Source organism: Maylandia zebra, linkage group LG23, assembly GCF_041146795.1.
Source record: "Maylandia zebra isolate NMK-2024a linkage group LG23, Mzebra_GT3a, whole genome shotgun sequence".
In the NCBI taxonomy this organism is placed as follows: domain Eukaryota; kingdom Metazoa; phylum Chordata; class Actinopteri; order Cichliformes; family Cichlidae; genus Maylandia; species Maylandia zebra.
Window position 1 is genome coordinate 49,934,621 of NC_135188.1, and position 23,814 is coordinate 49,958,434.

Genomic DNA, 23,814 nt, shown 5'->3' on the forward strand with positions numbered 1-23,814 from the left:
GAAATTTTACAAATGAAAATTTCAAAATACAAGTTTAAATTTTTAACGAGTTTGTTCAGACTATTGAAGGAAAATCATAAACAGCGAAACAAATAGTCTCAGGTTTTTTTCTCACTGTAGCTCCTGTTTCCCTGTCATGATGATCACTGAGACTTTATGAGAATCCAGCTCCTTGTTAATCTGTCATCAGTCATACAGAGCTCAAAAAATGGAGCACCTGGATCAGAGTACAGTATTACATTTCTGGGATACTCATCTGGTCAGTTGTGTGGGGGGTATTAATCAGGGGGAAACAATTGGCTGACTCTATCCTCATCTTTTCAGAGTTTTTTCCACTAGTTTTGATTTGGCGAGGCTCAGTGTCACTATGGGTAGCATGAGGCGATACCTGGACTCTACCATTGCCTGAGGGTTTGCTGTGTCTCCCAGCACAGTCTCAGGAGCATGGAGGAGATTCTAGGAGACACACAGCTACTCTGGATAGTTGAACAAAAACTTTTTAAACAGTCAGCAGCAACAGTATCCGGATGAACACTGCCAATCCCTTACAAAATGACCTTCAGCAGGCCAGTGGTGTGAAGGTCCAATTGTCATTTATGTTGTTTGTATCATCGTTCTACATAACCATTTGGGTACTGTGCCAGTAATGATCTGGGAAGACAAATCAATGAATGGATTGCATAGACCTCTACAGGCTAGGCAATGGCACCCTGACCACCATTAGATACTGGGATTAAATTGTCTTAACACATTATTAGACACTACACTGGTGCAGTGGGCTCTGACTTCCTCTGACAATGCATGACAATGGCCTCCCTCATGTATTAACAGTAGTTCATCCTTTTGGATGGAGGAAATAATATAATGCACTGGGCTCCACGCTTGCCTGATCTAAGTCCAATAGATCATCTGCTCAGTACTCAATTTTCTGAAGGGTCAATTACTACAGACCTCCAAGCTTCATGTGGCCTTCAGATTAGCTCAAGAACAAAGAGCTTAATCGGAAGGGTTTCCATGAATGAGGACCTACATCTAAGCTTTACATAACCAAGCACAACACAAAGTGTTGGATAAAAATAAAGCATGCTGCCACTAAACTCTAAAGCAGTGAAGATGTGGTATCTGGAGTGAAGAGTCATGCCTCTCCATTTGGCAGTCTAATGGGCAAGTCTCGGTTTGTTGCCAGGAGTTAGTTGTCTGACTGCACCGTGCCAGGTGTAATGGTTGGTGGAGGGGGGATTATGGTGTTGGATAGCTATTCAGGACTTGGGCTGGGACCCTTAATTCCAGTTAAAGGAACTCTTAATAATTTAGGATACCAAAGTATTCCAATTTCAAGCACCAAACTTTGTTCCAACAGGAGTGCACACCAGTGCACAAAGCGGTTTGGAGTGGAAGAACTGGACTGGCCTGCATATAGACCTGGGAATGAGTTAGAGTGGAGATTGCAAGCCAAGCATTCTCGTCCTTCATCAGTGACTCACATCATAAATGCACTCCTGGAAGAATGCTAAAACATTCCTATAAGCACACTCCTAAACCTTGTGGAAAACCTAATCAATTAAGAATGGGATATCATATGTATGTGAAGTCCGACAAGCAAATGCTTTTGACAATATAGTGTATACTGTGTCATATATCAAAACTCAAAAGAAAGCACCAATACCTGTCGTCATGAGATGGAAACATCATGCTACACACCTTAGAGAGTACCAACTCTTGTTCTTACATTTGGGAACGATATTACTCATTTGGTATTAAATTCCAGGCTGCAGGTGTCAGGTATCTCACTCGACTTTTAAGTGTGTTGGTGTTGCACTTCAGGTTCAGGGTCAGAAACAGCAAAAGATCGTGTGTGTGTTGTGTGTGTGTTTTGTCTTAGGACAGATTATTCATGAAGAGACAAATAACAATGAAAACATATTAAAGGACCAGGAAACAGTTGTGTTTTCTTTATATTTACATCAGTCTAATTGAAATATACACAACAGTGTTATAGCAAACTATGACGTAAGTGTGTGTGTGTGTGTCTTTGTATGTCTCTCTGAGTCTGTGTGTCTATTTGAGAGAGACAATGAGAGAGAGGAAGGGGTGATGAAAACAATCTTAGGGTGTCATATACAGTCATTGCTATATATGGTACAAATCAGTAGTGGATCACTGGAAAATTTGACACACAGACACACAATTACATGGACTCTCACCCAAACACACATATGCACACAGACAGGAACAAATATGAAATAAACTCTAAAAAGGTGTCATGAGAACAAATTCAATGCTTTTACAATGGTGCAGTCTTTGGTGCAATGGTTTGTTGGTTCAAAATTAAATGGTGGTGGATTTGGAGGACAGAGAAGACCATCTTGGATGAACACAGCTAATGGGATACAGTGAACTTTGGAAATGGAAACAATGGAAAACTTTGAACTATTTCATGTCTAAAATGATATTTCTTGAACTTTAGTTGAGAAAGAAAAAAGGGAGAAAGAATGCTGATACAGTAAACACAAACAGTTCATCACAACATTTGTCAGGAGCAAATAATATATTCACATCATCAACCACATTATGACGAATAAGTCCTGGTACTGAACAAAGGATGCTTGGCTGAGATCAGTCCAGTCCTGCTCGAGCACAGTGTCTTCAGTTTGTTGTTTCTCCTCTACAGAGAGCAATCCTATCTTGATAGACCCTGATGTGACAGTATTTCCTACTGGCTGTACTCTTCTGGCTCCTAGTTGTGTGATGTTTGGTACCGACATTAGCCAGTTCTAACATAAACTGGTCTTAACATGCAGCTTAACTTAAAACTCAATATTGCTTGCTAATTAGTAGGCAGACCCACCGGATGTTACCGTTTCATTTTATTTGTTCCACCCTTGCCAGTGTGTGCATCACATGACAAAGTGGGTGGGTGCACCCTTCACTTCTGCCATTGCTCGTTTAGTAGGGTCTCCAGACAGCTTCAGCAGGAGCCATGTTTGTTGGTGAGCTACTGTGACTGGACTCCACCTCCGCACCCACCCCTTCGTTCTGACTGGGTAAAGAGGGGTGCAGGAGGGAAGAACCTGTGGAGGCATTGGTGCATGGTGGCAAGATCCTTGGTGGTGAGCGTGAATCACTGCTGCCTGCTCCGCTTGTCATCATGGAGAACTGGTAGGAGCCAGCGGCAGTGGAGTAGTAGAGATATGGTGAGGAGGTGGACTGGAAGGGCCCGTTCTGAGCTTGGGGTGCATTTGCAGGATAGGGTGGAGGCAGGTAGGTGTGGTACCTCCCTGCAGGGGTGGTGGCCATGGCTGTTGCCATTGTGATACCGAGTGCACCATTGGAGACTGGATTGTGGGATGGGGTGTAGGTAAAGGCAGCTGCAGTGGGAGGATAGTGCACCCGGGGATCAGAAAAACGTGAGTCAGGCAAGGAGGGCAGGGAACTGAAAGGCCGTTCTAAGGTCATCCTTGGGTCACCAAAGGCAGTGAGCTCAGAGCCTGAAAGAAGACAAAGGTTGATTGTTACAACTTAATCACAGTGTTCCCTACGTGTGTCACCACGCATAGGTTTGTTACCTGTTAGTCGAGAGGACAGGTCACTGAGAGAAGAACGACCAGGTGATAGAGAATTAGCCGTGGGAACAGTGGGTGTAGTTATCTGGCCAAGATAAGGATACGATTGATCGTAAGACCATGATGGTGATGACTGCATCTGTCTGGAATCTGAAAGAGATACAAGCAGACAGGAGAAAGGGACTGTGAGCGAAAATACATGTAATATATAATCACTGATACCTTTGGAGCAGTAAAATGTTTCAAAGGTTTATTCCTTCAACAGTGCTAGTTTCAGTTACTGTGCAAATGTACTGTATATAAGGTTGGAATCCCGCAGTCAGCTGAGACTGAAGAAGTCATCTGGATGAAATGTTTCTCCCACTGAAAACGCTACGTCCAGATGAACAGGAGGTTCAAGAAAAGTTTTTTTCACATGACTTTTTCCTGTGCTACTGACACTCCCAGTTTATGTTATGTTGCATGTGGGTGGGGTGATTAGCACTGTTTCTATTTAGTGAGAAGGTCCTGAGTTTGATTCCACCCCCAGGTTTTTCTGTTTGGAGTTTGCATGTTCTCCTGTGTTCGCGTGGGTTCTCTCCAGGTACTCCGGCTTCCCCCCACAGTCCAAAGATTAGCAGTTGGGGTTAGGTTAGCTGATAATTCTAAACTGTCCATAGGTGTGAATGTGAGTATGAATGGTTGTCTGTGTTAGCTCTGCGGCAGGCTGGCGACCTGTCCAGCCCTATGACAGCTGGGATAGGCTCCAGCCCGACCCTGACAAGGATAAGTGGATGAGACTGGATGAATGTTGAATGTGACTATTAAAAACTTCAAAGCCACACTTTAAAGAAATGTTCATGTTCAAAGTAGCCATTCATTTTACCCCAATCTCTCCCTTCCTAATTATGTCCCTCCATCTATTTTCTTACAACGTTAATTATGTCTTCCTTACTCTGTTGTTGGGGCTGCAATTAAGTCAAAACTCTTACCTCAGGATTGAGGACTGGTATGATATGTTCGTGCTGAAATACTGTGTTTTTTTCCTTTCACCAAACAAGCCAATTTGGCCAAACATATTCACATTAGACTTGTATATCCAACATCGTCCCAGAAGTCTTGTGGCTTGCTCAGATGCCATTTTGCAAAGCTAAGGTTTTAGGGATACAAGGCTTTTGGCTGACAATGCTACCAAACAAGCCATACCTCTTCAGTTTTTTCTAATCAAAAGAAAAACATTGAAAGAAACCTGGAACTGATGAGCCTCTAACATTGATCTCTTTCTACCTTGGTGTTGCATTAAATCCCAAAGGAATACCCCACAGAGCAAACGACCAAAAATGTCTGCCTTTATAGAGGTGGGCACACTCGCTGATGATCATTTAATCATGACCATTTGATTAACATCTTCATGGAAGTAGTAATGGTGTGCTTGGTTTTTTATACACTGCTTCTGCATTTTGGCTTATTTTCTTTAGTAAATAAATAATAACACAGTGTAATATGTCACATTTTATAGTTTATCTGAGTTTGTATTAAACTAATGTTAAGACCTACTACAGACCACATTATTTTTTTTACATGTTCTGAGATATAAAACTTTAGAATTTAATTTTAATTTGTTAACTATTACACTGAGAATTTGGAGTTACATTCATCGTAATAAGCAACTTCTATGATAACAAAAACTGTGTGGTACGACTGATTCAAGAAAAATAACTAACCTGCTATACTGAGATTAAATTAAGGGAAGAGGTTCATGCCAGTAACTCTTTAAGCATAAACTAAACATCAGATGAAAAAATAAAATTACATGACACTTCAAGAAATAATCATGTACGAGCTTAATAAATTAAATGATGCATTGCATCAGCTTGCATGAAACAATACAGAAGTCTTTCTAGATAATTGATTTTGGCTCCTGATTGTTTCTTTTTTTGAAGGAATTATGGACTGATGCCGCATACAAACAAAAATCGCCCTTCTTACAGCTTTATTAGAAAGGTGGAGTGAAGACTGACAGGAAAGCAGAGGGGGGAGACATGGCAACGGGCCACGGGTCGGACTCAAACCTGGGCTGGCCACTCTCAGCCATGCAGCATTTGATCACCTGCTTATCCAACTGAGCTCAACCAGCACCCTGTTTTGACATTTACTTGCTTTGTTTATTTCAAGGCTTTTACCAAGGCTACTGGCTCATGGGTTGCTCCTGGTTAGTATTTAATGAAGTGGCAGGCCAGTGTATTTCCACCTCCAACTTGTGGTGGTATTCTGTACCCAGAGCTTAAGTATGGAGGCTTGTTCTCTGGATTTTCTCCCAGTCACTCACAAATGGAATTGGTTGGGTTGGCATGGGTTTTCACACTGGTATTGATGGTAGTCCCATGAGTTAAAGGGCTATCTGCCTGTATCAGTATTAGTAGATCCTAACCTTTCACAAAGTGAGGATACATCTGAGCATTCCTGGTGCTATAAGAGGCAAACTGGGTCTTAATCAGCCCAACAGGTAATATTTGTGGGCAGTGGAAGACTTGAAAATTGCAGCTATGCAGACAAAGTATGTAAAGATATATAAAGCTTTTTTACACAACACGTGTTAATTCTAACTCTGTATTTCTTGGACTCACTTTGTCAAGTCTTAACAAAATGATCAAGTCTTGAGCTGTTTGAGGTCCAAAAGACTGGCAGGAACAGGAACTTTGAAATGCCTGTAGAAAAGCCAGTTCAGCATCAGAGTCCTTTGTTTTTAATGGTCCTATATGATCTCTTCAAAGGTTTTGTAACGATAAAGGCACTGATCCTATTAGAAGTCCATCTGTAAGGAAGACCATTGATCATTGATCAAAGACCACTGATCAATATCCATGAGTCCCATTCACAGAGAGTTGGGGAATGGCTGCAATCACAGCATGTAAGATGGTGTACGACGCTTACAAATGTGGATTGCACAACACTGGACATTATATTTCTTCATTTCCATTTAATACTTGTACAGCTGCTGTTACTGTATATATATATTTATATTTCTTCATACATTCTTATATATTTCTAAACTTTATATTGTGTATTTTGTTGTACAGTTATTTTATTTTCAACTTTAACTCATATATTTTATCTTATTCTTTCCCAGTTAAATTTACCCTTCATTCTAATTTGTGTTGTACAGTTATTTCATTTTTAACTTTAATTTTTATATTTTATTTTATTTTATTGCTTCCTAGTTAAATTTACCCTTTTAAATTTTCATATTTATTTCCTATCTTATTCATAGCCTTTTCATTTTTCTTTAGGTCACAAGCAGTTGTCTAAGCATTTCACTGCATATCGTACTGTGTATGACTGTGTATGTGACAAATAAAATTTGAATTTGAATTTGATTTGATGACAGATGTACCCTTAGGCCCCTCCTCGATTCAGAGATGGTCTTTCCCTTTTCACGTAAATGGCCTCCTGGACTCCACCCTCAAACCAGCGTTCCTCCCTGTCCAGGATGTTACATCCTCATCCTTGAAAGAGTGTCCACTGGCCTGTAGGTGTAGGATAGACTGCAGAGTCCTGGCCTGACAAGGCGGTAAATGGTAAATGGACTGATTCTTATACAGCGCTTTTCTACTCTCTACTCTCCCGGAGTACTCAAAACGCTGTATACAACATGCCTCATTCACCCATTCACACCCACTCATACAGGCACTTCTAAACTCAAGTGCAACTAATTAACATTCACACACATTCACACTCCGATGAACGCATCGAGGAGGGTGGGCCAATTGGGGTTAGTATCTTGCCCAAGGATATTTGGCATGCAGACTGGGGAGCCAGGAATCGAACCACCAACCACCCAATCAGCAGCTGATCTGCTCTACCACCTGAGCCACAGCCACCCCACAGCTGTTCTGTTTTGTGCCATCCGCTTCACCAGAGGTTGTTTGGTTTCCCCCATGTATAAATCCTGGCAATCCTCCTGGCACTTAACAGTGTACACTATGTTAAGGATTTCCCAGGTTGCGGAGTCGCGTTTCCAATTCACTAAGCCTGGCCTCCAGAGCTGCAAATAGGCTACATTTCTCACAAATATTTGTAAAGGATGCTGAAGAGTAGCTATATGTCTGACATGCTGAGCAGGAAAATGTGGGAGGGACAAGTAAAGAAGCCACGCTGCCAGTGACTTGGCTATGAGCTAAGGTAGCGAATACCTAAAGACAAAATGAATGAATACTAGAAACTTATCAGCTGGTTCAGTGGTGTGTGCTTTGGATAAGGCACATAAAGATGAAACTATGTGATAAGTCATTATCTGAAGGTTTAAATTAAATTGGCTACACAAAATACCACTGTGCATTTAACAGGAACTGGAAGTGATACAATAGCGCAGAGAGAGCCAACAACACAAATGTGTAATAAGCTGCCATTTCAAATGTAACGGAGATACAGCTACGTGCATGTTTGTTTATTCACAGCATGGAGAAATTATAGATGTGAAAGAAAGGAAGACAAATCAGAAATGAATGCTTGGTGGGGTTAGTGAGAGCGACAGGTTGTTCAGAGAAGAAAGGGCGAGGAAAAAGTAAGTTAACTGCTGAACGTTGATTTTTTTTTTTTCATTTTAACAGGGTCCATGACAGTAGGAAGCACTTAGAGATCACCTCTGTTTCTTTTTCACTCAGTGTACACACACCTCTTCTGCTACTTTACATCTCCGCTCATTGTCACAGCTTGAAAATACATGAAAGAAATATCAAACTGTTCATAGAAAGCAATCATCCACCACAGTCACATTACCTCCATGCCTCCATGCCATGCTACAGTACAGTCGTTTTAAAGGTAGTAAGAATGTTATAACAGGAATCCAACAAATGTATATATATTTCTTTGCGTATTTGAACTTAAGGTTCCTTAAAACAGGTTCGTTTGAGCAATGTTATGATGTTTGGCTGCTTAGTTATCTGGAATTTTACTTTGAGTTTTATTCCTTTTAACATATTTTTAAACAGCACAAAAACAGTTCAGTTGATTCACTTCTGAACTGTTTCAGCTGGAAGGGGCATTTAAGCTACATATGGCAGCTGTAGTATGCGAGCTTTTTCTTTTTAGTTTGTGACAGTTACATACAAATTTTTTTTTCTCACAGTAGCACTTCCTGCTAGCTGACTCTCATTTCCTCCTTAAGATGCCAGTTGTGTCCTCACACACACACACACACACACACACACACACACACACACACACACACACACACACACACACACACACACACACATAGATATATTTAAATGCACACATTAGTAGGAACTGACATTCTGTGTCACCTCCACTGAAGATGAGGAGAAACAAATACTTTCTTTCGGTACAACATAGAGCATCCATGGAGAAGATAACAGATCTCATTAACTAAAGCCACAAGAAGATAAATGACACACAAATGCCTGTTATCACTAGAAGCGGAGTTAAATGGACTAGCTTTTCTTTTCCTTCTTTTCCTGGGTTGCTGATCGAGGATTTTGAGCTTTGGCATTTTTGGTGGTTGTCTTGTTTTTATGATTATTCTTGGTTCTTATTTCTGTCTATGGGGTTTGGATTATTCCTGTCATCTGTGCCTTTAGTTGGTTAGCAGTTATAGTTTCTCTTCGTGTTCCCATTCTCTTCCCTTGGTCTTGTCTCCATGATTTGTCTTCTGTCCCTGTGTCAAGCTTGTTTCTTAGTCTTGGTCTCAGTGCTACTTCCAGTTTTATTCACTTGTCCTGTGTGTGGCATATTCAGTTTTGCTTCCCCTGTCTTGTTACTCCTGATTTGTCCCTGATGTGTTCCCAGCTGTCCCCACTTCCCTAACAACCGTCCAATATTGTGTCCGAGTCTCCCTTTGATCTTTGTTCGTGTTCTCCCTGGATAGTATGATTTCCTGTAGACAAATTTGGACTCATCAGCCCAAATCCCCGTTAGTTAACGCAGATCGCCTCGTGCGAGGGCTGTATGGCGTGAACGTGTTGGCGCGGCTAGCTCGTTAATGCGTTGATGCATTAACGAGCGTCATCTGGACCAAGTATCCGTCGCCTTCGCCAATGCTGGTCCCCTACCAAGCCTCCAGAGGTGTTCCATTGACTCCACCTTCACCGATCCCCGGTGTGTCCGGTACAGCCATCTGATGGGGTCTGTCAACTCCACTGCCTATGTGGACCTCCAACCCAGCTTAAGGGAGTCTGTCACTCTAATCACCTTACAGCCATCTGAGAGCTTCCTTCGATGCTGTCCTCCATCCAAACCACCGGAGAGGCTCTGCTGCAGTCGCTGGAATCCAGTCTTTGCCACCATTGTCAGCCTCCAGTCCTGTCGCTCAAAGGTTTCTGACACCACAGTTGGCGTCCAATAAATCATCGCCGGAGTAAAAAATAGCCTCCTGCCATATAACTGGATTGGCCACATCTCCTCAAACACTGTCACCCATGATGCCCCCTCAATTCCTTTCTAAATTGTTGGCCTCCAAGGCAGACCTCCTCAATGCCTGCCTGTAGACCTTGCCTTATGGCCAAACCAGCCACTCAAGCTGCTGCAGCCTTTAAGACTAACCTCTTGGCCAGGCCAACTCCCTCATTATCTGCTTTTTTTAGATCTGCTTTTGGTTCTGTTACTGTTCGCATTGTCCCTCATGGCTGTGTCGTCCCTTGCACGTCACTTTGCAGTATGAATGTAACAGCAAGATAATCAACTTCTGCCGCAGTAGACTTTAGATAGCTGCTTTGTACTGTTTTGGCACATGGTATTGAAAAGTGTAAAAGTAGAGGAATTATGTCCTTAAATTTAGTTACAGCACTTTCCAAAAGACACTCTGCTGTAATGAAATGTATTCCCACTACTGTGTAATCCATTACTGTAAATTTAAATATTAGGAACTGATCGAATGAGCAAGATCTTGCATGGAGCTTCAGAAAGAGACAAAGGACAATCCCTATTTTCAAACCAGTATATACAGTGTGAAGACCTGGATGTAGTGACCCACTTGGATCCAACTTAGTTTTCTTTTGAAGAGTTGAGAAGTTCATGTGTGTCTTTCCTTTGATCTAACGTGAAATAAACCCAGACCCACTTCACAATTGTTGATGGTCATTTCTATGCATTCGGACTGGCTGCCCATGGTGATAACAACTTCATCTCACCTTCGAACTTGCTATTTAACACTGACACATAGTACAATGAACCTGGGTCTGGTTGAAAAACAGCTACTATATCCTTTACACCTACATCAGGAAAGCTGGATGACTGTCATGGATATGGATCCACATTAAAGGGGCATCAGTTAATGAAAATGGTGATATATATAACAGTTGTACAGTTGTGGACAGGTAGGAACATGAGTGACTGATTTGAAGGACATAAACATCCTTACCAGGAGTTATCTGAGTGTGCGTGGGGCTGGAGAAAGCGGCAGAGTTGAGAGTTGGAGGTTGGCGACTGTTGGCTGACGATTGATGATGGTGATGAGGAGGTGTCACCCTCATGGAGCTCCTTCTCAGCTGTTCCAGTTCTGTTAGCCTCTCAGAGAAAGCCAGGGAGCCTGGTTTGACTTCGTCCATCTTCTGACGATGACCTGAGGCAGAAAGTTAAGAGGAAATCGTTAGAATTTCAAGTATCACTCCTGAGCTCAAAATTCCTGAAATTTATTGAGTTGTCAGCAAAGCACTCCATGCTTGTGATGTGATTACACTGTGTGTGTGTGTGGCTGCACTTTAAAGCTCTGATACTGAGCTCCAGTTACAGGCACTTCCTCACAACAAGGGAAGTGTGCATTTGTGTATTTATACTGTGTGTGCATGGGTGAGTTATAGACGAGTGATGGGTATTCACAGCTAAGCAGATTTGACAAGTGCTCCTGTTGTTTTGTTACTTCTCCTCTTGTTCTGACCAGTTTCACTTTGTTCATGTCATATGGAAGTGAAGTGGACTAATGTTATTTTAATGACACTTATTAGCATTTATTAGAAGAAACACGTCTATCTTCTTTCTTCTCACATTCGTAAGCCTAAAGAAATCCCCATGTTTCATCATACTCAGTGGGAGAGGAAGTAAGTGTTGCATCAGGTTCCCCTTATGAAAATACTCAATTGAAAGTTTGTCTGCAGGGGTGCGTCTTCATTGAGTATGCAGTTCACAAAATAAAATAAAATTGATGAAATAATGACATTAAATAAAACACAGTATCCTAAGAATTTGTTAATGATATTAGTATAATTCAAAGTGTTTATTGTCATGTGTACAGAAGAAATAGCATTTCTCTGTGCAATGAAATTCTTCCTTTGCTGTCCATACACAAATGCCAAGTAGGTAGGGTTGGAGGAACAAGATAAACAAGGATAACAATAAGACAAGATATTAGATATATAAAGATAAAAATAAGGATAAAAATAGTGAAAGTTAAATAAATAAGTACAAAAATAAGTAAGTGAAGACAAGTGAGGTATGCAGATGTAAATGGATGTACAAAGGAGCTCAATGTGCAAAAATAAAGTTAGTGTGCAAAGTGTACTAATGTGCAAATTGCAGTTGAGGTAGGTCAGCTGTTGTTGAGTCGGGACAATTAAAATGGCATGATATAAATGCAGCCTAGCACCAAATACAGTAAAAAGGTCTTACATTTGGTAGGTCGACCTTTTGTAATAAACTAAATAAAAAAAAGTTGTTTATTATTGGTGAGTCTAATGTGTTGTTAAAAGGAAACCCTTTAAACAATGGCACATCAGAAGTTTGTTTTTTAGTTTTCAGGTTCATTTATTATTACCATGCCTTGTTCTGCGAGCCCAATAAACAATGCCAAAATACAAACCGGATTCCAAAAAAGTCGGGACACTAAACAAATTGTGAATAAAAACTGAATGCAACGATGTGGAGATGGCAAATGTCAATATTTTCTTCAGAACATAAATCACGGAACAAAAGTTGAAACTGAGAAAATTTATCATTTTAAGGGAACAATATGGTGATACAAAATGTCATGGTGTCAACAAATCCCCAAAAAGTTGGGACAAGGCCATTTTCACCACTGTGTGGCATCTCCCCTTCTTCTTACAACACTCTACAGACGTCTGGGGACCGTGGAGACCAGTTTCTCAAGTTTAGAAACAGGAATGCTCTCCCATTCTTGTCTAATACAGGCCTCTAACTGTTCAATCGTCTTGGGCCTTCTTTGTCGCACCTTCCTCTTTATGATGCGCCAAATGTTCTCTATAGGTGAAAGATCTGGACTGCAGACTGGCCATTTCAGGATCCTTCTCCTACGCAGCCATGATGTTGTGATTGATGCAGAATGTGGTCTGGCATTATCTTGTTGAAAAACGCAGGGTCTTCCTTGAAAGAGATGACGTCTGGATGGGAGCACGTTGTTCTAGAACCTGAATGTATTTTTTTTGCATTGATGGTGCCTTTCTAGACATGCAAGCTGTCCATGCCACACGCACTCATGCATACCATCAGAGATGCGGGCTTCTGAACTGAGCGTTGATAACAACTTGGGTTGTCCTTGTCCTCTTTGGTCCAAATGACATGGCGTCCCACATTTCCAAAAAGAACTTCGAATCGTGACTCGTCTGACCACAGAACAGTCTTCCATTTTGCCACACTCCAGTTTAAATGATCCCAGTGAAAACGCCTGAGCTTGTGGATCTTGCTTAGAAATGGCTTCTTCTTTGCACTGTAGAGTTTCAGCTGGCAGCGCGGATGGCACGGTGGATTGTGTTCACTGACGATGGTTTCTGGAAGTATTCCTGAGCCCATTCGGTGATTTCCTTTACAGTAGCATTCCTGTTTGTGGTGCAGTGTCGTTTAAGGGCCCGGAGATCGCGGGCATCCAGTATGGGTTTACGCCCTTGACCCTTACGCACAGAGATTGTTCCAGATTCTCTGAATCTTCGGATGATGTTATGCACAGTTGATGATGATAACTGCAAAGTCTTTGCAATTTTTCGCTGGGTAACACCTTTCTGATATTGCTCCACTATCTTTCTGCGCAACATTGTGGGAATTGGTGATCCTCTACGCATCTTGGCTTCTGAGAGACACTGCCACTTTGAGAAGCTCTTTTTATACCCCATCATGTTGCCAATTAACCTAATTAGTGTTAATTGGTCTTCCAGCTCTTCGTTATGCTCAAATTTACTTTTTCCAGCCTCTTATTGCTACTTGTCCCAACTTTTTTGGGATTTGTTGACACCGTGTAATTTTGAATCAACATATTTTTCCTTTCAAATGAAACATTTTCTCGGATTAAACTTTTGATCTGTCATCTACGTTCTACTCTGAATAAAATATTGACATTTGCCATCTCCACATCATTGCATTCAGGTTTTATTCACAATTTGTTTAGTGTCTCAATTTTTTTTGCAGTCCGTTTGTACTTCACTTGGACATGAATGTCATGGTAATTCTTTGCTTTTAATAATTCTTTTAATTGTTTTTTTTTCAAAAGTGGAATGATTGCACTGCATACATTTTTAGTGATTTAAAAAAATGAGAGGTGGGTTATCAAGTTTGACTTTATTTGGGATTTTCTCTGCTCACAGGTTCAAAGATGATTCTGACAGTTCACAGGGCTCTAGACTAACTTTTCGCCATGGTTGCACTGGTACGCCTAACTTTTTTTCTTAGGCCCATCAGCACAAAAGTTAGGTGCACTCAAATTTTTCAACCGCATCGCTTAACACCACAGTTTTACATGTGCACTTTTTGGGGGGGGAAATTGCAGTCCATATAGACAGTATTCATTTGTAAATGATTAACTAACAATTTTGTGCTTAAAGTGCTTTGGCACTCTTTGGCAATATTGTAGAAAATGTTCAACTTAATCATCATCTCGACCTCCTCTGACGACCTGTTTGCTGCTGCCTGCCGCTGAAAGGCAGTGGTAGAGGGAACACTTGGGCAGTGCATTTATGACGACATATAATGTGTTTTCTGGATACACTGTGCTTTTTCAGCATTCAAAGATTGATGGCACTGTGTCAGAGCACTGGCTATGAATTTCAGAAGGATCAGGCCTTAACAGAAAAGTTATCAATAGTTATTTTCATCTTTTCTTATTCCCCACAGCTACATCCACTTCTGTCAGGCCTAGGCTGCTCACTAGGGCTGAGTATCATCACTGATTTCTATAATCCATTCAATTCCGATTCACAAATCCTGATTCGATTCAATTTTGCCTCAGACAGTCAGAAATATTATAATTCTGATCATTTATCAGTACTGACTTTATCAGAATTGTGAACATCACAGCAGATGCCTTTTTGTGAAAGTAACTGAGAGTAAAACACAGAAGAACATGAAGGAGATTTTCCTGGCCTGGACTTTTATAGCAGATAACCTTAAAAATATTCTGCAATATTCTGCAATTTTGCATAGATTTAAAAAAGTTAAAATTTCTTCAGTATAGAACTGCAGAAACTAGGCTTTCTTATCCAAGGTCGTTAAGTAAAAAAGAAAAAAGAAAAAGTGGCCGACAGCGCTGTAAACAACGGTAGACTGGTGGGTAATAAGCGAAAGAATAATGCAGAAAACAGAGATTTGAGATGGGAAACTGTTCTTGAAGTACACTGAGAGAGAGAGTTGTGCATGAAGTGATTTTTATCGTGGTGGAAGCAAAACAGCAATAGTAAGAGGGAATTCATGACGACATTGATCAAATGTGAAGCGTAGTTTGGATCTTCTTTTGCTGCTGGCTCGGTGAATTTTGGTTGGAGAGACAAAACCTGCAGCTCAGAATCAGCGCAAAAAGACATAAACACAGCGCGGACCCGACGCATCAGAGTCAGCGAGCTGTCGGCTTTCAGCCCCGATGGCGTGTCCGTGTCCATTTACTGTTTGGTGGTTGTTGAAATTGTTTTGTGAACTTTAATCTGGGAATCTGGCGTTTCTGGCAAAACACGGTTATATTTAAAAGTGGATTTAATGAATCGATATCGCTTCATTCAAGCTACTCATCTCTCTCTATCCACCTGCACTTTCAACTAGACCACGGCCAATCAGAGTGGTCCCGCCCCTGACTATCTCTAATTGGTTTAGTCCACGATAGGGGCATAATATGTGTCTGTTGTTGACCACACGGAGACTTTCAGAGTTGCAGAGATTTTTTCTTGTTACCCGAACATTTGGTCGCACCGGTGCGACCTACGATTTTTTTTAGTCGCACCATCGAAAAATTTGGTCGCATTTGTGACCAAATTGGTCGCACTCTAGAGCCCTGGTTCATGTTTTAAAGGCCAAGCTCTATTAACTTCATGTTAGCAATTAGAACTTGTGTGGCATAAAAAGAGTTTGCTCGACAGCGCTTGTTGGATTGACCAATACTCAGAACCATGGAACTGGGGAACGACAAACTCAGTGAAGATCTAAGGAGAACTATAGATTAACACAAATTGCGAAGGTCTTTTGGAACCATTTATAAACAAAAATGCAGTATTGATCAAGGATCAATCCTGGCATGGACTATGAACACTAGTGTCACCATCGACTGTCAACCCCTATTCCAAAATCAAGGCCTTCAAGCGTGGCTAAAACTAAATATTTACAAGAGAAGAAGAAAAGAAGAAGAAAGAGATATACAAGAGAAAAGCTGAGCTATTTGGCCAAAGTGTCCAGAGGTAATTTTTCTAGGTGTAAGTCTGAAACATTCAGGCCTAATAACACTGTACCAACTGTCAAGCATGGAGATGGTAGTGTTAAGCTCTGGGGCTGTTATTCTCCTAGTGATGAAGGAGGAGGATGACCTCCAAATTCTTTAACTTCAGTCAACAGCGAGATGGTTAAAACTTTTAAACAACAATATATTTAACAGGATAATAATCTCAAAGATAACAAAGATACATTAAACTGGTTTTGTAATGGATAAAGCAGGCTAACATAAAGATTCTGCAATGCCCTTCCCAAAGCTTCCCAAAGGACAACATTTAACCGGATCCATGCCAGGAAAGGAAACAATTTAACCAGCCTGTGTAGATCCTAGAAAATCCAAAATGAAGTCAAACTTGTTCACCCAATTCCTCATTTTTAGTCACCTTGAGGCAGCTGTGGTGATCTGATGCTTTATAAATAAAATGAAAAATGAAAATGAAATGAAAATAAATATATACATATACAATCATTCCACTTTGAAAAAAGAGCAATTTAAACCTCACTAAAACCCCCAAATTACCATGACATTCATGCCCATCATGACTGTACGTAAACTTCTGACCACAAGCATATGTATTTTTGTAATTTGATTTGATCTACAAGCGAACTGTATTTAACACCAGGTTAGCGTTTGCCTAGGAGGAAAATGTGAACATTTGTATGTCAGTAGTACTCACGCCGCGGCTCTCTGGGACCATCCACTGTGATTTTAATGGCTCTTTGGTATGTGGCCACCTGTGGAGGGTTGGTGAATACTGTGATGGTCAGTGTGAAACTTTTCCCTATGAAAACACAAGAAAGGGAGAAAAAGGAGGGTGAAAAGAGAGAGATGACGAGAGAAAGGGAATGGACAAAAATCACAGGGCAAAACCTTTATACAACATATGTATATATATATATATATATATATACAGGGCTCTAGACTAACTTTTTGCCATGGGCATACCGGTACGCCTAACTTTAAAAAGTTAGGCGTGCTGCACCTAACTTTTGTGCCAGTACGCCTAACTTTTTAAAGTTAGGCGTACTGGCACAAAAGTTAGGTGCACACAAATTTTATAATAATTTATATAATATAATGTGTTTTTCTGGATACACTGTGCTTTTTCAGCATTCAAAGATTGATGACACCGTGTCAGAGCACTGGCTATGAATTTCAGAAGGATCAGGCCTTAACAGAAAAGTTAGCAATAGTTCTTTTCCTATTCCTATAATCCATTCGATTCCGGTTTTCAAAGTCCCGATTCGATTCAACTTAGCCTCAGACAGTGAGAAATATTATAATTCTGATCATTTATCAGTACTGACTTCATCAGAATTGTGAACATCACAGCAGATGCCTTTGTGTGAAAGTAACTGAGAATAAAACACAGAAAAACATGAAGGAGATTTTCCTGGTCTGGCTTTTTATAGCAGATAACCTTAAAAATATTCTACAATGTTCTGCATATAAAGTTTAAATTTCTTCAGTATTGAATAACAGAAAAAATAGGCTTTCTTGTCCGAGGTCATTTAAGTGAAAAAAAGAAAAAGAAAAGAAAAAGACAGCAGCCACAGCGCTGTAAACAACGGTAGACTGGTGGGTAATAAGCGAAAGAATAATACAGAAAACAGAGATTGGAGACGGGAAACTGTTCTTGAAGTACAGAGAGCGATAGAGAGAGCTAGCTGTGCATGAAGTGTGATTTTAATAGTCGTGGAAGCAAAACAGCAAAATTCATGACGACATTGATCAAATGTGAAATGCAGTTTGCTGCTTCTTTTGGTGCTGGCTCGGTGAATTTTGGTTGGAGAGAGACAAAACCTGCAGCTCAGAATCAGCGCAAAAAGACGTAAACACAGCGCGGACCGGACGCATCAGAATCGCTAAGCTCCGACAGCGTGTCCGTCTACGGGCCGTCGGGTGAGAAAGCCGAGAAAGACTAAGTTGATTCTGATGCGTCGGTCCGCTCTGTGTTTACGTCTTTGTGTGGAGTCCGTGTACCTGCTCTCATTTGCTGTTTGGTTGTTGTTGAAATGGTTTTGTGAGCTTTAATCTGAGAATCTGGCGTTTCTGGCAAAACACAGTTATATTTAAAAGTCGATTCAGGATTTAATGAATTGATATCGCTTTATTCAAGCTATTCACCTCCCACTTCCACCTGCACTTTCAACTGGACCACGGCCAATCAGAGAGGTCCCGCCCCTTACTATCTCTGATTGGTTTAGTCCACGATAGGGGCATAATGTGTGTCTGTTGTTGACCACAGGGAAGGTTGCAGATTTTTTTTTTTTTGCTACCCGAACAGTTGGTCGCACAGGTGCAACCAAATATTTTTTTTTAGTCGCACCACTGAAAAATTTGGTTGCATTTGCAACCAAATTGGTCGCAGTCTAGAGCCCTGAATATATATATATATATATATATATATATATATATATATACACATATATATATATATATATATATATACACATATATATATATATATATATATATATATATATATATATATATATATATATATATATATATATATAGACTGACCAACCTGTGCACGGCCTGGATTGATTACAAGAAGGCCTATGACTCAATGCCCCACAGCTGGATACTGGAATGCTTAGAATTGTACAAGATCAATGGGACCCTAAGAGCCTTCATCAGGAACTCAATGGGGATGTGGCACACAACACTAGAGGCAAACTCCAAGCCCATAGCACAAGTCACCATCAAGTGCGGGATCTACCAAGGAGATGCTCTGTCCCCACTGCTGTTCTGCATAGGCCTGAACCCCCTCAGTGAGATCATTAACAAGACTGGCTACGGATACCGACTACGGAACGGAGCAGTTGTCAGCCACGTCCTGTACATGGATGACATCAAGCTGTATGCCAAGAGTGAACGAGACATCGATTCACTGATCCACACCACCAGGATATACAGCAATGACATTGGAATGTCGTTTGGACTGGAGAACTGTAGTCGGATGGTAACAAAGAGAGGGAAGGTAGTCAGAACTGAGGGGATTGAACTACCAGAAGGCAACATTGCAGACATAGAGTTACAAGTACCTGGGGATCCTGCAGGCAAATGGGAACCATAAAGAGGCCGCTAGAAAAGCTGCAACCACCAAGTACCTGCAGAGGGTCAGGCAAGTCCTGAGGAGTCAGCTGAATGGTAAGAACAAGATCCGGGCTATCAACACGTACGCCCTGCCCGTGATCAGGTACCCTGCTGGGATAATAGGCTGGCCAAAGGAGGAGATAGAAGCCACTGACATAAAGACAAGAAAGCTCCTTACCATGCATGGAGGGTTTCACCCCAAGTCCAGCACCCTGAGGCTGTACGCTAAGCAGAAGGAAGGGGGCCGGGGACTGGTGAGTGTCAGCACCACAGTCCAGGATGAGACAATACATTGGGAAGATGGCCGCAACTGACCGAGTGCTCAGTGAATACCTCAGGCAGCAGAAACCCAAGAAAGAGGAGGGAGACGAGGAACCATCATGGGAGGACAGGCCCCTGCACGGTATATACCACCGGCAGATAGAGGAGGTGGCTGATATCCAGAAGTCCTACCAGTGGCTGGACAAAGCTGGACTGAAAGACAGCACAGAGGCACTAATCATGGCAGCACAAGAACAAGCTCTGAGCACAAGATCCATAGAGGCTGGGGTCTATCACACCAGGCAAGACCCCAGGTGCAGGCTGTGTAAAGATGCCCCAGAGACAATCCAGCACATAACAGCAGGGTGCAAGATGCTAGCAGGCAAGGCATACATGGAACGCCATAACCAAGTGGCCGGCATAGTGTACAGGAACATCTGTGCCGAGTATAACCTGGAAGTCCCGAGGTCAAAATGGGAGATGCCCCCAAGGGTGGTGGAGAATGACCGAGCTAAGATCCTGTGGGACTTCCAGATACAGACGGACAAAATGGTGGTGGCTAACCAACCGGACATAGTGGTGGTAGACAAACAGAAGAAGACGGCCGTAGTGATCGATGTAGCGGTTCCGAATGACAGCAATATCAGGAAGAAGGAACACGAGAAGCTGGAGAAATACCAAGGGCTCAGAGAAGAGCTCGAGAGGATGTGGAGGGTGAAGGTAACGGTGGTCCCCGTGGTAATCGGAGCACTAGGTGCGGTGACTCCCAAGCTAGGCGAGTGGCTCCAGCAGATCCCGGGAACAACATCGGAGATCTCTGTCCAGAAGAGCGCAGTCCTGGGAACAGCTAAGATACTGCGCAGGACCCTCAAGCTCCCAGGCCTCTGGTAGAGGACCCGAGCTTGAAGGATAAACCGCCCGCAGGGGCGTGCTGGGTGTTTTTTTATATGTATATATGTATATATATGTATATATCTCACACATATATATACATATATATATATATGTGTGAGAAGGCTAGGTCTCGGGGGGGGAAAGGATTCAGGCTCGGGTCCTCTAACGGGCCTGGTTGGGTCCTGCGCCATTCCCATTCAATTACCGGCCAATATATATGTATATGTATAAGGAACCAAGGAAGATGTTTGTGGGGGTGCTTGTGGGGGAGCTTGTCCTACAGCATGATTGTATTCAAAGCAGAATTACAGTCCACAAAACCATTATACTAAGTTCCTGCAGAGTTCAGATGCTGGATGATGAAGTCTAGTGCCATGCTAACTACATCACCTACTGATCTGTTGGCTCTGTACGCAAAACACAGGGAGTTCAAGAGAGAGGGGGTCAATCATTGACTGTAGATGGGACAGGCAAAGGTGAGAGCGACAGGTCTGTAGTCATTAAGGCTTGTGATCATTGTTTTTCAGAACAGGAATGATATTGGCAGCCTTGAAGCAGGCTGGCACATGACATATCTGCATTGAGGTGTTGAAAATGTTAGTGAACACTGTCAACAGTGTTTCAGGGTGGATAAAGACATTGAGTGCTGAGGTGCTTTGTGGGGGTTCTGGCTCTTTCTATATAGTAATCCTGGAAATTACATTGCATTTGGTTTTTATTGGTAATGGTCGATATGTAAACTTTATTCCAGCTTCTGAGTGTGATATACAAAAAGTACTGAAAGTAAAAAAGTTTTTGAAAAGCAAACAATATGTATGAGAATAAAAAACTATTACTTTGTCCTTTGCTGGATGTGACTTGATTCCTGAGATTGTGGAGCAAAGAAAAAAGGATGGTGTACATGAAAATGTTTTTTCATGCAAACTTGTGGTCATAGACAAAGTTAACAATTCAAATGTAGAATATTACATATTCTACAATAATACAGAATGTTACCTGTAATCATGAATATTACAAGGTATTATGAAGCTATTCGCACATATCTGCAGTCAATCTTTTCAAGTAGATATTTTTAAAAAATGAGAGAAAAACTAAAAAACTGTCTTTCATTTATAAACGAAATTCTCTGCTTTACCTTAAATGTTATAAAAACAAGTTTTTGTAAAGGTTTGATCATTTAAATGACAAATACTTTTTTGAGTGACTTAAAGTTTGGCTTTGGATGTAGCCTAATTACTTATTTAGAAAACTACTGTGTCCCATTTCTAATAGACACCTGCCAGCCAATCACAAACCAGTGTTTAACTGCGGTCATATCTAAGAGATATGAGTGTATGTACCACACATTAATAGGACTATCTCTGTGTCTGTGTGAAGTAGCAGTCACTTAACACTGTGCTAGATGTAAACACTGCACATGGCAGAGCCCCACTGCTGTTGTGTGTCGGGTGTTACTCTCATTTCCCTCTCCCTTTCTGTCTCCTCTCATTGTCTTAAATTATGATACATGAAACGTAGTCATATATTATATAACATATATAGTGCTATACAAAGCTCAGAACTGAATAACAGTTTAAGTTGTCTAGAACCCTTCTATAGGAAACACTAACGATTAACACATGCCATTCTCAGCTGTATTAATGGCCACTAGATGGCAGCTGACATCAGTGTGTCTCTGCTGTCTTTGTGCAACCAACAGAAAGAGATCGTGATCCTGGTCTACACACAGTGTTTTCTCTGCTCTATATAAGCAAAGGAAAAGCACATCATGAATGAAAAATGTATAACAGCATTTCTGTTCCCTTGTTTACAAAAAGAGTTACATGCATGCACACACACACACACTACATTAACAGATAACAAAGAGCCTGTGTGCGTCTTAACAAATGTTTTCTCTGCAGTCACTCAGTTAAATATACACAGAGTGTGTGTGTGTGTGTGTGTGTGTGTGTGTGTGTGTGTGTGTGTGTGTGTGTGTGTGCACATGTATGTAACCAATTTTCAGTCTTTTTCTCAGTTCCTCTTTCAAGACCATGATTTCTGTATTTCACGATATATGGCCACACACACACACACACACACACACACACACACACACACACACACACACACACACACGTCTGGTTTGCTATTCTCATGGGGACATCTCATTGGCATAATGCTTTCCTGAGCCGGTTACCCTAACCATCAAAAATGCCTAGCCCTAACTATAACCATAACCTAATTGTAACCATGACACTAAAACCACATTTTGAGTGTGAAAAACGCCTGAACCTCGTGGGGACGTGGATTTTGGTCCCTACGAGGGGACTGAAAAGTCATCAGAAAGCATAAACAAAGAAGAAATACAGGTTAGCGAGGCAAACGTTCTAAAGTCAGAACATCTCTGTGCAAAGCAAAGGCAGCACTCGTGAATAAACGAAATCAGGCTTTGATTGAGTGAGCATGAGATGATGACATCTGCACAAAAAATGATCTTGACTTGAATCCATGAGTGTACAGGTTTATCAAAAGCAAACAGAAACACGGTGAGATGTGATTTTACACATATAGAAAACGGTAAGAAATAAAATATGTATTTACTGCACGAGGCATATTGTATGCACCTGTCTCCTCTACATTTATTCAAAAATGAAGAAGCAAGGTCCAGATTTTTCACCAGATTATTTCCATATTGACTGCTTTATTTTTCCAGACAGAGTCCAATAATTGCATTCTGAGAACTGATCCACGAACCACCAGTTTTGTTACCAAGTCTGTAACAAATTTTTCACCAATTTCCAATTTAACTTTTGGCCATTTAGTGGAAATGAAAGTGACATTTGTGCAGGTTTGTATCGTCTCCGTCACATCTGTACGTCTTACACATGTGTGTGTAAATGATTTGCGTCCTTCCTGCGTGTTGTTCCTGTCACCTTATCATGAAACGCATTAATAAGAACTAGACGCACAGAGAACAAAGCACTGCGTGTCACAGCAGTTTGGGTCAGACACTGTTTTACAGACAGATGCAACTACAGTCTTCCAGCTGTAAGTCAACATTACAAAAACACTATCTTAAAATACTGCTGGGAGAGAAAATGGTCCCATTGTATTCTGTGCTGTTAAATTTGCATGAAACAAATTTAGACTCCTCACTCTTCTTCATTTGAATTCTGCTGCACTTGAAATATTAATATGCTCATTTTTTCAACTTAAGGTCTGCACAGCTGATAAAATATTGACAGTTATACCAATTTCTTTTGGCTGGGGGAGGATTTATCAATATTGTGTGTGTCTGTATGTTAGCAGGGTTTGTGTACACAAGACTGGTGTTTTAAATAGATAAGTAGGGACATTTGCCTGTGCCTGATTTAGAGTAACTGT

The 23,814-nt window shown here is 41.2% G+C and overlaps 1 protein-coding gene across 2 annotated transcripts in view; it reads right to left on the minus strand.

Moving 5' to 3' along the window:
* Nucleotides 1-1,937: 1,937 nt before the first annotated feature.
* The window catches only part of runx1 (RUNX family transcription factor 1), a 29,870-nt gene continuing 7,993 nt past the window's right edge, over nucleotides 1,938-23,814 (minus strand). For both annotated transcript variants that reach the window (XM_076880400.1, XM_004564134.4), the window contains exons 5-8: nucleotides 16,868-16,972; nucleotides 10,921-11,121; nucleotides 3,567-3,713; nucleotides 1,938-3,488 (exon numbers count right to left, since the gene is read on the minus strand). In XM_076880400.1, the coding sequence (XP_076736515.1) occupies nucleotides 2,947-3,488; nucleotides 3,567-3,713; nucleotides 10,921-11,121; nucleotides 16,868-16,972 (995 nt within the window). In that variant the 3' untranslated portion in view covers nucleotides 1,938-2,946. The remainder of the gene's footprint in view (nucleotides 3,489-3,566; nucleotides 3,714-10,920; nucleotides 11,122-16,867; nucleotides 16,973-23,814) is intronic.